The sequence below is a fragment of the Pyrgilauda ruficollis genome, unplaced genomic scaffold, assembly GCF_017590135.1.
Source record: "Pyrgilauda ruficollis isolate IOZ18807 unplaced genomic scaffold, ASM1759013v1 scaffold176, whole genome shotgun sequence".
NCBI lineage: Eukaryota > Metazoa > Chordata > Aves > Passeriformes > Passeridae > Pyrgilauda > Pyrgilauda ruficollis.
In genome coordinates this window covers 116147-132465 of record NW_024516542.1, presented here as the reverse complement: position 1 = coordinate 132465, position 16319 = coordinate 116147, and the positions used below count along the sequence as shown (strand labels likewise).

Genomic DNA, 16319 nt, shown 5'->3' with positions numbered 1-16319 from the left:
CATTAAAAAAATTATGGGTGGAAGGTCAAGGCTCCGCAGTCCAACCTGCTATTCACAGGTGGAGTAGCTACTCCAATTTTTTGTTAATTTGGTCCTAACTACTGTCATAGAAACCCACAGATTCCACCAGTAATCTATGCCAGTGTTTCACTGCCACATTAGATAGCTTTTCCCAACATCTAATTTGAACCTTCCAGATAACTAGGCCCATTATAAAATGAATAAAGGAATATTTAAATGAATATTTAAACAAATATAAGAATAATTATGTCCTCTTTTCATTAGTTATGCCTATATTCAAAGCAGGCATCATATCCCACTTGGTCTTACCTCCTTTAGATTAAACATGACCAGCTCATTTCAGGTGCCTTCATAGGCCTCAGTAAACTCCCAGGCTTTCAGCCATTCTAATTATTTAACTCTAGTTGGTCCAGATTTTAATGCATTCTAGCACCTAGCTGTGGCACCCTGCTCTGCAGAGGTCTTTCCAGGTCTCAGCAGAAAAGATGCCCTTCACAAGCACTGCAGACATCACTCCCACTAACACGGCTTGGTACGGGAACTGCCTTTACTTCAATTTTGCAACACCACAGGTTTGCAGCCAGTATGTTCAAAGCACAGAAACATTTTGATTCCTAATCCTGTAATCCAACCTGTCAAAATTTCCTCCCAGTATGTCATCAGCATGTAAATTCAGTAAAGGTATTCTCTGCTCTGTCACCCAAGTCATTAAGAAAATATTGAGTAGTGCAGAATGAGGACAGACTTCTGTGAAGCACCATGCATGTGCACTTTTTTCCACAGATACTTCATCCTCACTTTTGCTTTCCAAATACTTTGGCATTCATTCTGCAGCAATTTCACCTAAACTATGCTTCCTTAGGCTATAAAGAATGTCACATGAGGGAGTGTCAAGATACTTGTAAAGTCAAACCACCTACTGCTTTTTCCCTGTCCACAAGGCCAATTACCCTGTCTTAGAGGGAGATCAGATTAGTTTGACACAGTTTGTTTCTAGCAATCCAAGTTGTCTGTCACTACCTTGTTTTCTTGCAAGTGCTTACAAATTGTTTGATTATTTTCTTCAGTACTTTTCTATGGTTGAAGTTTAGTTGACTGGACTATAATTTTGCAGATCTTTCTCTTTAAAGATAGCTGCTGCATTTGTTCTTCCATCCTCGCAGATAAGCACTAGCATCTCTTAGACTGTTCCACATAGTGTGAAAGCATCTAACTCATGTAAATACAGTACTTATCTTCCCTTGCCTGCGCTGAAATCTTTAGTTTTGCCAGAGATTCCCTCAGACAACAGACCCAGACACCAAACACCTGCCTGTTTCTGAAAGCTGCAGTCTGGATGTGATGTGGATATAATGCATGGGCAGGCAGTTCACTTCTTCAGTGTACAGAAGAGGCCAGCCCTTATAGTGGGATGTTTCCCTAAGAGAAGATATTATAAAAGTACTATCTGAGTTGGAAATTCTCTGTAGATAAAATCCAGCTGTTAGAGAATTTTTTTAAGATGCTCATTCCTTGCATGAGTTTGAAAACTGGAAGCCTTTTAATCAGCTTCTCAACAGTTATCCCCTTGATAAAGTGCCAGTTGTATTTTTTAAATGTACTTGAGAAAAAAAAATCCTAGATATGACAAAATGCTCTTTTTATTAATCCACAAAGAAATCAGAATACACTAAAACTGGCCAGATAAATAATTATATTTAATTATATAAATTTTAAGTATAAAATAATTATCCTTATAAAATATAGTATAAAATAATTATACTTAATTATATCACTTTAATATTTATTAAAGGTTAAATCAAAGTTTCTTCCTTCATTTTCTGTTATATTATTCCATGTAGAAGGTAGAAAAGTTGAATTTTTTTCCATTCTTAACAGACTATAACAGGAATATTGTCATTAAAATAGTTCATATATATTTCACAAAAAGTGTTATCTTGAATGTGAACAGATACCTTTATCTACAGTTTTATACAATTTGTTGTCTGTGTAGCATCAGACATTTCTATGTGTGCTGGGAGGATAATACATATAATTTGAGTGTTACTAACGAATGTAGCTCCTTTTCTAAAGTAATTTTTTCAGTTAGATATCAAAAGAGAAAACCTCATACTCCTTGGCATTCAAGAAATAGATTTTAATTACTGACTTCAAGCAAGGCCACATAGGCCATTATCTTTTCCCTTGTAGAAAATGCAGATAACAGCTGCAGTGAATTGAAGCCTTTTTAGAATATGTTTATAGTCTTCTTTGATCAATATCAAGAATCAACATAAAATAAAGGTATAATAAGCAGTAGTCACCAGAGTGTATCAGACCTGTATTACTATATTCTTATGCTCTGAAAAGACTGTATTGGACTACTAGAATCCAATTCAAAACTGTACAGTCCATTGTGTGCCTTTATTTTGTAGAGAGACTGCCCTTTGAATTTTCTGAGAGTTTTATGTGAAAATCAGTACCAGAGAATGTTCCTAGATTTCAACGCCACATGAAAGCATATTTTAGGCAGAATGGATTGATGGTTCTTTCCATTCCCCTAGTAAACAAAGACTACATTCTTGTAATATTTGTTTAAAAAATTTAGAAAGTCAATTCAGGTATCATTTGCATCTACCATACTTACTAGATTTTTCATGTGTCTTAGTGGATACAATCTTGATGTGGATGGAGCTCAGAAGTTTTTGTGTGTGTTTTAGTCAAAGACAACTTATCCGTTCCTGTGATTTTTGCTTGTTTGCCAGGTATGATGTCATAAAACAAATCACTGATTCCTGTAGAAAAGGGATTTTGGCTCAGTTTATGTCCTCTTCCCCATTCCCACTCTTCTTGGCCCTGGTCCTGCAGTATGAAAGGACCTCTGTGAAACAATCCTGATTTCTATGAGAATCCATGTAGGGAACAAAAGTCTGGTTTCATGAGTCAGAAAACAGGTAAGGATATGTATTTAATAAATCAGAATCCTGCTGCAAATGTCACATTTCAAAAAAAGTATTTACCTTCTAATTAGACAATATTCTAAACAGCTCAGATTGCTGCATCATTGTCACTTGAATAAAGCCCATTGTATTTAACACTCCAATGTGATTTGTTCCCCAGAAGTAGATGGGTGAGATGGTGCATTGCAAGTTTCCTATTACTGCTTCACTTTCTAAATACCTATTTTTACATTTTAACATGTAGCTCCATCAGCCTTCCCAGACGCAAGTGGGACAAGCAGCTTCACAATCCAATCTCCTGCATTTGGCTCACAGTCAAGCATCTATGTCTCAAAGCCCAGTGCGTCAGGCTTCCTCTTCTTCCTCCTCATCCTCCTCCTCTTCAGCTTTGAGTGTTGGCCAGTTAGTCAGCAGTAAGTATTGCTCCCTGGCTTTCCTTAATTCTTCCTTCTGTTTGTTCTCCTCGCTGCTGAGTTTTCCAATCTGCTTTCCCTCCTTTTGTTTTTTTTTTTTTTTTAATATAATAGATTGTATATTGCAAAATAGCTGACTCTCACCCATGAGAATTACTAAGTGTTTTCATGGATGGGGCTTAAGGTAAACATGCCTTGAGAAATTTAATCAATGTTGAAAATGGTCATAAAAATGGTAGCAGCCATTAATTGACTCATGACGACAATTGTTATAACTGAAATGTAGTTTATGTTTTTTGGAAGTTAGAAGTGTTTTAATCAGTCAGTATAATGAATTACATTTCTCAGAATTTGGTTGGTAAAAAGGTAGTCCTACTTTTGGTTAAGCTACTTTTTTCTTTGCTTGGTTGATATAACAAACCATTTTACAAACCCTAATACTGCACAAATCCAGAGTGAGAGATTTTCTTGCCAGAAAAAGCTTGCAGCACTTAAACAAGAATGAACTGGAACACGTCGGGGAGAAGGGAGAAGCACACTGCAGTGAAATAACTGAGTTCCAGTGTTAGAATTATAACAGCTGACCTGAACAGCACTTTCTTCCAGATTGCACAGTTGAGAGTCTTTGCTATTACCTTATCAGCATTGACTTGGTCTTCACATAGCAAAAACCACAGGCTGACAGAATACATAAGAAGCACTAACAGTTTTTGCACATCTGCAAAAATACAATTGGTTTGTATGACCTTTTTCTGTGATACTCCATGTACATATTCTAAGTAATCAAACACTATAGCTTATGCCATATTGGTAGTAAAAAATACATGACTGATACAAGCTTATGAGGAGCTTGGAGAAACTGTCATGCAAGGAAAGATGTGAAAAAATCTTGGTTAAATTATTTCAAAGATCATTTACATGGGGAAATTACTAGTAGAGCCATAGTGGTAAAATTATGCTGATGTAACTCCCAGTGGAAATACTTTTGTTCTGGAATGAAAATATCTGCATATAGATATAGGTATAATTATAATGCTATTGCACTGTCACTAGTAAATTTTCTCATGTAGACATGCTTGTAGAAGGAAGACAAAGAAGAGGTTTTACATTACAAATACATAAAATATACCTCTAGTCCATGTGGGCAAATTGAATAAAATAGCTGGTGCAGAGTAAGTTATTGTTCAATAGCTAGTCTAGAGTAGCTCCTCTTTTGGACATTCTTATTTAAAATAAAGGCAATATGGAAGAAGCTCTTTTAAGATTACAGGATAAATCCACCCAAAGTTAGAAAATACTTGAAAAATAGCTGTTTGTTCAACTGCATGTAATTCTTCTTAGAAGACATATTTCATTATAAAAATATATTGTTGTGATTAAAATCATGCAATCATGATTCTTTTTCTCATCTTTCTCTCAGTGCATTCCCAGTGGAATTGTCCTAGGGATGTATCAGAATCACTAACACAACAGGTGGGCTGTTGTCCCACGGTTTACCTGATTCACTAATCTGCTCCCCAGTTTCCATAACGTTTGAGGTAGGAAGCTGTAGAGGAGTGAAGGATGGTCTTGCATGAGGCAATAGAGGACTGAGGAGTTGAAGCCTTCTGTCTGCTATGTAATTCAAGTGCAAGGCAGGCAAATCACTTAAAAGAGATTTTTCACAAGTGCTCCCTCAATATCCAGCTTGAGACTCCGGGCTTTAATTTACAGAAGAACCCAGTACTCATAGTTGCAATTTTAAGTGCACTTTCATAGTGGAACTGTATCAAGAACCATTTACAGACAGTCTAAAAAATCATTTCCTACTTGACCTAGACTGGGTACCCAAAACTGCTTCTTCCCTTAATATCTGTCCACTTCTCTGCGAATGAGAAGGGGAAGACCCTCATCTTGTAGAAACACAAGAAAATAAATTAAGATTTTAAAGAAACCAGAAGAGCTCAAGAGGAGATGTCTTTAGTGAAGAGCTTTAATAGAGGTCTGGGGCCGCACACTGAACAAGTAAAAAGGCAATACATCAATCAGTTCATCTGTAATGAAGGACAGTTCATCTTGTGCACTGAATGAGGCACATGAAAAAGAACTGATAATCCAAGGCTCAAAGACTATGGTACACTGTGTTGTGGGCTGCTGTAACTCCAGCATTTTGTAACTTCTGAATGTTAATTTGTGCATCTCTGAGGATGTTCTTTTAGCTTCATTTTTTGCATGGATAAATTTCAAGGTTGTTTCAAAAGCAGAATAGTAACGTAAATCAGTCATATGGTGAGATAATCTTTATGTTCATAGTGGGAAATAGGAAATGTGTTGAATGGATGGAAAAGCTGATAGTTCTGTTATCACCTTGTTGGTTCAGCTCTGAAATAAGCATGCTGTGCTTAGGGATTTGGCTGACAGTAGAGTATGAGGCACAGGAATATCAATTTGGGCACAACTGGGAGATAGAACTTTTACTTGATCCTCTCAGGCTTGACTCCATCCACTACTTGTCTTGTTCTAGTCCCTTTAATTCTTCACACTGTTCTCCACACACAATCTACTCCCTTTGCCTCCATGCTTTTGTTCCTCTAGTTTTCGCCCTGCAGTCCTTTCGTCACAGTCCATCATTACCCAACTTCTCTTCCCATGTCATTTCCCACTCAGTCACTGTCTCCAGACCATATCTGTACCTTTTCACCAACCTTTTTATTAGGTAGTTTCTGTCCTCCTTTATATTGTTTTATCACTACTGACACCTCTTTTTCCTTTTTTTCTGTCCTCTATCACAGTGAGTGGCACTCTGCACAGTCAGGCCCTCTCTCCCTCCAGTCCAAATTCTAATCCCTGCTCTTTAATAATCTTCAAGTCTATTTTTTTTCTTCTGTCTTATCTTTCTCTTTAAACTCAAGGTTAATTTTTGCCCCCTCTGCATCCAAATCCTGCTGACGCTACTCCCACCCTCCCTAGCAGCCATCAGAAGAAAAGTGTGAAAAGTGATCACAAAGAAGAGTGTCAAGTCAGTGTCCATGTCTTTACTGTGGTCCTGTCAAAAAGAGCTACAGGCATAGGAAACTTTTCATACAATCAGACTGATGGTTGAAGGAGTTGCACTTGGAAGTTAACTCAAATTTTCCAAAAGAAAATGTTATTGATAGGGATCTCCTGAACAAAATTCCACGTTAAACATAAATAAAAAACTTGTGGAGCTGTTTTGATTTTATGCTTCCAGCTTCATTCAGTCTCTGCTGTTCAAGACTAAAAGAATGAGTAGCATGAGGGGCAGATCAACTCACGTCTGCCATTTACATAGTAACACTGCATATATAGAAGCAAACCAGTCATCTCAATTATCCCTAAAAACAATCCAGCATACTCCTGAGAGCATGTAGCCACCACAAACTGGAGCTAGCACTGTATGCCTAAGCCTGCTTGAGCTACCACATCAGGAATGGTGTTGCAGGACACAACAGAACTACCTACTGTCTTCTAGTAATGTGGAAAGAGCCTACAAGAAAGAGGAAAATATGGTCAGTTCAGTAAGGTAAGATCAAACCATCTGTGTAATGAAACATGGAAAATCAGAGGGGATCCTTTATAGCTTTTCCTTCTCAGTGATAAACCGGTGATAGATACTGTTTGGACCAATAGTATTAAATGACCTTCATGAGTTTGAAAATTGTTTCATGTGACTGAAAAGCCATTTACACAAAACCATGGCTGCTCATGAGAATGTAGATAGGAAGTCATCCTTGTTTGACTTCTTTACAGAATCTTTTTGGTTTCCAGATACAGATCACTGAAGGGCAGGAGCACCTCTCTGTCAAGCCTGTGACCTTCCTAGCATCCCAGCTCCCACACTGGCTGCAGACCTTTGTATGAAAGGCCTACAATTGAAATGCAGTGTCTGAAAGTCTATTTAAAGTCTTTTAGTGGGATGAGACAGGCAATGTTTCCACAAAGAGAACATATGGTGGAAAAGTTAAAGAAATGAGCAGAGGCATGCATTTGAGAAGAGGAAAATGAAATGGAAAAAAAGGGAGGAATAAAGATGTAGAATTGAATGAAGAGAAAATAAAGAAGACAAAAGAGAATACAAATAGGATTAGACAATACAAAGAAATCATACAGAAGGGACAGGAAGAGTTGAGATGAATCTTGCAGTCCTTGCTTAGACAGAACTTATTTAAAAATATTTCTTATTTGGAAATAACTCCAATTTTTTATTTGGAAATAACCCAACAAAAACAATCAAACGGGTCAGTGTTTCTGAGAGAAGTCCTTATGCATGAGGGCAAGAACCAACTTGTGGCCTCCTGAATCTATCTTTGATTTCTTTATTCCTCCTGAGTTAGGAATATTGCTCTCCTTTCCTAATTTCTTACAAAACTGTAGTCCAGATCTCTGGCAGAGGTCCTGAAGCTGAGTACATTGGCAGAGATTTGCTATAGTCCAGAAATAGTTGCTAAATATAGCAAAGTTCATGTAAAACTAGTAACATATAGCCATTTGTTCAGTTAATCAAATTGCATAGAGCATCCAAACTTCAGCAAATAATGATTTGGAGCAAGCTTCTGCACGCTGACTGCAAAGAGAGTAACTCTTTCACAAGACATTGCTACACATGAGAGAAATTATTGAAGTACAAGGAGAATAAGAACTCCATTAACTGTACTGGGTTTATTTATTAAATAAACCCATGTTCCTTGAGTTTATTAGTTTTACTTTTCATTCTAGTAATATTTTCTGTATGATTTTGCTTTTTTTTTCTTTAACATGTTTCCTAATTTCAAAGAAGTTTCTTTACCTTTTGTTTTTAATTTCTCTTTCTTTTTTTATTTCTTGTCTTTTTACCCCTTTATGTTGTTGTCTTCTTTATAGCTTTTCCTTTTTCTATCATTATCATCCCTTCATCCTTAACCAGCCACAAGTGATAATTATTTTGGAGACAAAGTGTAAGAGTTATTTCCAAATAAAAATATTTTTTAAATAAGTTCTGTCTAAGCAAGGACTGCAAGATTCATCTCAACTCTTCCTGTCCCTTCTGTATGATTTCTTTGTATTGTCTAATCCTATTTGTATTCTCTTTTGTCTTCTTTATTTTCTCTTCATTCAATTCTACATCTTTATTCCTCCCTTTTTTTCCATTTCATTTTCCTCTTCTCAAATGCATGCCTCTGCTCATTTCTTTAACTTTTCCACCATATGTTCTCTTTGTGGAAATCACTGGTTTCCCCTTGTGCTCTGAGACTTGTGTCTCCATGACGTTCCTTTCTTCCTCCCAAATTCATTTTACTGTCATCTCTTACTGTGAAATTAAAATGCCTCCCATAAACAAATCGTTATTCTTTTTTTTTTCCCTGAGCTCCACTCTGTTTTCCATTATCAATGTTTTTTCCTGCCTTTCTTATCCAATTTACTTTCCATTGGACCTCCTCAGCCAGCTATTTCTCCTCCACTCTGACTGGGAAATTATCCCTCTGTAATCCCTCTTGTGGCAGAACTCTGTGCAACAGAAATTTGGTTTCTCCTTAAGGGTGCACTGATTTCTCTGTAGCAGCTCTTTCCCCTAACTATTAAAATCACAGCATATTTTCACTCAACAACAAACTCACGCAAGATTTTCAGAAGAATTCAAAGGTGGTAGAAGTATTCCCTTCAGTAGGAAAAAACAGATTTCTATGCAGGAGAGCCTGTGAATTTAATTTCTTCCATACCGCTCATCTGTCTTCCCCATCCACCAGGATGGCTGGTGGAATTTTAGCTGTCTTCCTTTTTGTTATATGCACCCATATCCTCTGAAAGGGTCCAAGATAACCCTCTGACCTTTCTCCAGCACCTAGCAGTTTCACAGGCAGCCTCTGTTTTCTCAGGCAATAATGTAAACATGGAGTCTTGAAATCCATTACCATAGGTCCCAAACACTCAATGGGTTTGGTATTCTCTGTTTACCTGTTGTCACTGGACAGCCTTCCCTGGGATATGCACTTAATTGAAAAAGAGCCAGCTTATTTACTGTCTTCAATAAACTATTCTTCCTAAAATGTGAAGTGCACTATATGTTCAATTGTTTTGAAAGCTCAGAACTTGTTAAAACAAAGTCCCCAATCTCTCTGAATATTTTTATGAATATGTACGTTTAGACCACACAGTCTAAGACTGTATTGATGACATTTTAATGCACTAGTGTAAATCAGAGAAATAACGGTGCCAATAGAATTATCTTCATAGCACTATTTTTGTTTTAGGGAGGTGACAGAAGACAAAATCCGTGGATTTCAAAGGGCTTTGAATCACATCCAAAGTAGAAGTGGTGCCAATTTCACACAAATGCTATTTTCCCTAGAGTTCAAGATAAAACATTTCAGTGTTTCAGTCCATCTGTTAGTACTTTCCTGTTGCCAAAGATGCTATGAGAGAATGAAGCCCTTTTCTCAACAGATATTCCGCTGTATACTATATTCTACTCCCATATTACTGAAGGGCATAACAGATTTTTTTTCTCATCTCAAGGAGAGCTCAGCCTAATATTTCCCTCATCCAAATGCCGCAGGCAGGAACGGTCTTTCCATGATGCTCACTGTTGCAACAATGCCAGATCATTCTAGATCCAGCAGAACTTGGCAGAATTTCTCTATAATTTCTCTACAATTCATTTTCTCACTTCCCTTTTTATTCCCAACAGGAGTTGGGGAGGATTACAGGTGCCATAGTTTGCTACTTTGGAAGTTCTCTGGCAACTGAATTATCCTTTGTTACATTCCTAACACCCTTAGTCAGAGACCTTAAATTAACAGAAGGAAAGAGGTGAGGAAAGTGACCATTTTAGTGTACTTTGCTCAGGGGAATTTTTGAGGCCAGTATAATTTATGATATTTAGTATAAAGACCTAAAGTCAGGTAAGTCTGCAGCTCCATTCTGTGTCTCTGAAATTCAGAACTGGTATGCTAGATGGACGATATGTTGTAAGCAGGAAAATTCCATGCTTCTAAAGGCAATTACTTTATAAACTTCAGTGGCCACTGTCAAAGCACTTACTCCTAAATCAAACAATATGCACCCTAGCTTTGAACTGAGTGCATAGGTGTGCAGGTGACCACAAGTACAGCAGTGAGAATAGCAGAGATGATTCTGAGTGTGGAGTATCATTGAAACAAGGTTCAGCCTATGTGCATGTTTATCTGTATGCATAGTTCATGCAGTCCCTGGTTGCATACACAAGAATTTTAAAAATATTATTGCCATTTGTGCTTCTTACACTCAAGCAACAGGGTAAATTTATATATCAGAAAACCCTTTTCCCTCTGTCTATTACTGGACAAAAGGATTTTTTCATAGAATGTTTCCATCACTAGGAAATTTTACACAAGGCTTATAAACCCCTGAAAATAAAAACTTTGCTACTGTAATGCTGATAAGCCTTCTCTAGAGCCATACTAGCAGGAGCCATTCTCATATAAGGTTCAGAATGGTAATGTAGTCTAGCACTGTCCTTGGACAACTGCTTGCATTTACAGAAATTGAGGGGTTATTGTACTGCAAACTTTTCACCTCGGGGTCTGAGGAATGAGGTGATGAACAATAGAGATGTCTCACTGGGAGAATGGCTTCACTACATGCAGGATTGCACAACACTTTGAAATCTTCTACCATCCCAGTCCCATGCTGTCTCTGACTTGGCAAACACTTTCATTTAATCAGGGATCAGTAGCTTAGGAGGGGGTGGCGGGGTGGAAGTTCCATTCTCCAGCTGTTGTGTCATTTCCCTTGATAAGTCCTAAATTGACCGAGTTATCCAGCTCCAAAGGAGCTTTTCTGTGGTAGAAATGCTTTATTATGTGCCTTTTCAGGGAGAAAGGCTTCTATGTCAGTAAACTGCTATAGAGAGGAAGGACAGATTTATTCTCACAGCATCATAAGCATTATCTTCTGAGAGGCTAATGTAAAAATAAAAAACTGTGCAGCATTACCATCCAAAACCAGGGTTGCTGCTCCTTGATTATCGACCTGATGGGAGGCAGAAAAGAAAGCTTGAAAGGCTGCTTCTCAGAACGGCAAATTTTAAAAGACGATTATTAAATTAGGGAGGTTTTAAAGGCAGAATTTTTTTAGGCTTGCTCATTTGTTGGGTTATTTTGGACATTCATGTGTCAATTTAGGTTGGGTATTGTGTAAAAGGGAAGAAATAGTTGTGAATCTCCGTATTTGGCATTAACTTTAGGTAAAGTACAAAGACTTGATTTCAAGTTAAAAATCCAAGCAGCTCATACATATATATAGCCCTCCCCACAGACTGGATAAATTTATTAACACCAACCATCGCGCTGTGTGATAAAAAGGGAAAACAAGGAGCATGACTCCTCAATCCAGAGAAGACCTTGCAAGGCATAAATGGTAGCAAGGAGCCCAGGCACACCCTCCCTCAAAGATGAGCCAGCCTCTGCCAGGAGTTCAGCAAAGGCATATCTTTGGAAATCTTCCACCTGCAGACAACTGCAGCCCAGTCAGCATCTTAGCAATCTGAACACACCTGACAAGGCAAGCCTGTTTCTGTTTGGGAAAGAAGAGAAAGGGGTCAGTACTAAAAAATTGAACTTGAAAGTTTTGGCGATGAAAATGGCTGTAAGTCTGTTCCACTGATATGTGATGCAAAGAACTGACATGATTAAAAAATATCTCAACAGATCCTCAGACAGCCACTGGAGAAGTGGATGGGGTAAATCTGGAAGAAATACGGGAATTTGCCAAAGCTTTTAAAATCCGGCGCCTGTCCCTTGGCCTGACACAGACTCAAGTTGGCCAAGCCCTGAGCGCCACCGAAGGCCCAGCCTATAGCCAATCTGCCATCTGCAGGTAACAAGTTACATCATAAACTTCTTTCTTTGTCCTTAATAATGATCCTGCTTGTGAGGAGCATGCTTGTGTTTGAGTCTCATAACTTTAGAGTGTATTATTTAACCTGATATTTAAATGTTGTTATCTGACACATAAATTGTTCTTATTGTGTATCTTTAGTGTGATTTTGGTCTCTTTTTTATTCCTCGTTTTCTAAACAAGTGAGAAACAATGTTCCTGGCATAGAGACTTAATTCCATAGATGAGTTGGAGATCCTGCTGATGCTCAATAAGCACCAGCTGACCCTCTTCATACTGTGCCATTTTCTACAGATAGGGTTAGTGAACAAATATTTCATGGCTGCATCCCTGCTAAGTTAAACCTGTATTACTGTGGTTAGCACTTCACATAGGGGATGTTAATGATGATTTACCTAGGCAACACAGAAGGGGAAAAAATAGCTTTCCTGCTATCTTGCAAACCAGCAGCTATTCATCTTTTATCACCCAAATATTTACTGAAAAAAACAGACAAACCTATGTATGCAAAGCAGAAGCAGAAATCTGTCCTAATCATAAGAAATAATAATATGGTCTTGACAGAGTTAAAGTAGAAGCAAACACCTTTATGCATGTATGTGTATTACAGCAATCCTATGTTTATGCATGAGGTAACAAACGCACTTAGGTAACAGCTTTTTCCTCTTGGGCAATGCCTTATAGTCCTCCATCAATGAAAGCCAAGAAACCTACTCTAAGCTCATTTAAGTGGATTTTGTTCTTGGTGATCCATGAAATGCTCTGTCTTTTTATCTGCTCTTTATACTTTTAATGTATTCCCCATAGAATGGAAGTGTACTTTTCCTGCAGTTAAAGACTAAGGTTATAAATAACATCAGTATGGGGTAGTGTGCTTGCAGCTCACATTTTGCTCAATGATTTTCCATAAAACCCATTGATTGTTGTTAAATACAAAAAGCTCCATAGGATCCTCTCACTTCTATGGTCTCCCCTACTGTTTTTTCTTATAAGATACCTCCCTGTTGAAAATAACCTTTATTCAGTCTATACAAGGATACTACTGCTGGGAAATTTGTTTCAAGACTTGTATGTCGTTATACCAAACATGTCCTGCAGTAAGAACACTAACAAACAATGCCAATGATATGAATGCTATTGCTCCTTATTGCTAAGGATTAATTTTGATTTTGTATTATTTTTTTAAATTTCTTTGTGGTCAGTTGGTAAATAGTGCCTAAAATTGGTGGAATTTTTAGCAACTGGAAATGTTTTGTAGCCTTAAGTTGCTGTTTGTCTTGGTATACTTTAAAGGAAGACATTGCTGTTTCCTTTACTTTTGCCTAGTTCAGTCTCTTCTCATTTTCTCCATCTACCTCACACTTTGAGAAAGCACTGGGGATGGTGAGACCTCTTACAGAGGGTTCCTTGGAGGAGGAAGTTGCTCAGAAAATAAGATTGGGTGCAAGAGCTTGTCCCAAATACTTGCAAGATTACAAGTTTTTTTAATTTCCTTTGCCCGCCTCAGATGGACACCATTTTGGGATGTAATTACATGCTGTGGCTGTGCATTTTTCACTAAGCTGCTTCAGTCGCACCATGTGTTCCTCAGAAATGGTAGATTTAACTTTTTTTTTCAATTGTAACAAAGGAGTTTCAGTATGAACTCCAGGTCAGTGGAAGGGGCAGTAAGGCAAGCAGTTTGAACAACCAGCTCAAAAAGAAAAGTAGAATCTCCTGGTGGCCTATGCAGGTCATATGAGCATGTACCATCTTGATATGTTCTGCATGCAAATAGCAGCATTTTCTTTAATTTAAGACAATACATTATAAATATATCCTTCAGCTTGAAATATCAGTGGACACCAAAGAATGACATCTTGCAATCAATACCACATTAAGATGTCAGGCACTAGTTACAATGTCTTTGGAGTATCATTATCTGAAATTATTCTTTGTCTTATTCTTTGTGAGAAGTGCTTTGTTTCATGCTGGAATATTTTTTGCTGCCTCCACGTGCTGAATGGAGACACTAAAAATGTCCAGCTCCAGCCACCAAGTTTCTTGGCATAAATGGATTGATTCAGTTCCTCTCATCTCCAGAGCACTCTGTGGTTAGTGGTGGTGGTGGTGGTGGTGGTGCTTCAGCACCACCTGGGCTGGAGAGAGCAGCAGAGACATCCAGTTATTGTTGCCTCTCTGCAGCATCCTCAACGTGGAGTGGTCAGAGCAAAGTGGGAAAATACAAATAGATGGCACCAAAGAACTTGGGTTAAGGCTTTTTTAATAGCAAAAGAGGATAAACTCAGTAAATGAAAGAAACAAATACTTATAGGACTTGAAATGTGAACTCTGCTCTTTGCTTGCTTTTGAAAGGATTAAAGCTTTGTGTGACTGCTTTTCCAGATGTTTTATAATACTTGTAAAATCTGGTTTGGCAAAAGACTTTTGATGGCAAAATGATATATAGAAGACCTCATTTACAGGAAATGATATCATTCTGGTACACTTTGCAGAAATCCCACAATAAACTCAGCTTGGTGCCACGGCGTATTAGTGGACCGTTATGCTGGGTTTCATCTGGAAAACATGAGTCTGTCTTTGCACATTGTGGGGACAGCAAGATAATTGCAAAGTGTCCAGCTGTTTCAGCTGAACACCACCGTGGCTAGGGGAATTTTTTTCCCAATCCAGAAAAGGGATATAACATTAACTTACAAACAGTGAAAATTGCTGAAAAATGGAAAGGAAACCTGATATTCAGAGATGAGTATTTGCCATTGGTTTTTATTATTAAAGCTGTGATGTTTAGATAACATGGGATGGGAGAGATAACAAAAGGATTAAGCACAAAGAAAAGATGATAACAGCAATGCCTTTGATATCATTTCCTGTAATTAGACTTAGTCTCCAGGGTTTTGAAGATCATCAGAAATATGAAAATGTGATTCTTAACCTGTATTATTTAGTGTACTTAGAATTTTGTTGTAGTGCTCATTTTGTGTTAGCTTAAATCTCTAGCTATATATACATATCTATATCTATGTATAGATATACCTATCTGACAATTTTCATAATCTACTGTAAATTACCTCTGCCAGTCAATTAGTCAGGCAGGCAGGAAGTCCCACCCTGGCAGAGCATCAGTGTAAGACTCTTCTTTCTCAATTTTCCCTCAGACACACCATCCTGAGAAGCCACTTTTTCCTACCACAGGAAGCCCAAGAGAACACTATAGCTAGCAGTCTGACAGCCAAACTGAACCCTGGCCTTTTGTATCCTGCCAGGTTTGAAAAGCTGGACATCACCCCTAAAAGTGCCCAGAAGATAAAGCCGGTGCTTGAGCGGTGGATGGCTGAGGCTGAGGCCCGCCATCGAGCAGGGATGCAGAACCTTACCGAGTTTATTGGGAGTGAACCATCCAAAAAGCGCAAGAGGCGTACCTCATTCACGCCACAAGCCCTTGAAATCTTGAATGCCCACTTTGAGAAGAACACGCATCCCTCTGGGCAAGAAATGACAGAGATTGCAGAGAAACTGAACTATGACCGGGAAGTAGTTAGAGTTTGGTTCTGCAATAAGAGGCAAGCACTGAAGAACACAATTAAACGTTTGAAACAACACGAGCCTGCAACAGCAGTTCCTATGGAGCCTTTAACAGACTCTCTGGAAGAAAACTCCTAAAAACAAAACAAAAAAAGCCAAATCACAAAGAAAAAAAACCCCACACCAACTGAAATATGTCCATTTGAACTCTGTGAAAATGCCTATTCATCACCCTTGTAAGTAAAAGACTGAGGAAACTACAAGAAGGACAGAACAGTTTATAAATGTCCATGGTCCTTTTGATTTAAAAAAAAAAAAAAACAAAAAACAAAACAAAAAAAAACCTTAAACAAAAAAAATCACACAATACTTAGAGTGTGTGTGGTAGAATTAGTTCCCAAAAACACCCGAGAAAGCCAGTTTTTTTTAAATGGACTTAAAGTAAACCAAATAACTGCTAAATTTTTTCTGTATATTATGAAAATATTAATACATTTTAAGGAAAATTTAAAAAAAAAAAAAAAAAAAAAAAAAAAAAAAAAAAAAAAAAAAAAAAAAAAAGAAAAAA

General features: G+C 37.7%; 1 protein-coding gene across 2 annotated transcripts in view; it reads left to right on the top strand.

The window, feature by feature from the left end:
- POU6F2 (POU class 6 homeobox 2) overlaps nt 1-15944 on the top strand; it is a 312059-nt gene extending 296115 nt beyond the window's left edge. For both annotated transcript variants that reach the window (XM_041464251.1, XM_041464253.1), the window contains exons 8-10: nt 3205-3373; nt 12037-12205; nt 15385-15944. In XM_041464251.1, coding sequence (XP_041320185.1) covers nt 3205-3373; nt 12037-12205; nt 15385-15889 — 843 coding nt within the window. In that variant the 3' untranslated portion in view covers nt 15890-15944. The remainder of the gene's footprint in view (nt 1-3204; nt 3374-12036; nt 12206-15384) is intronic.
- Nucleotides 15945-16319: the final 375 nt, after the last annotated feature.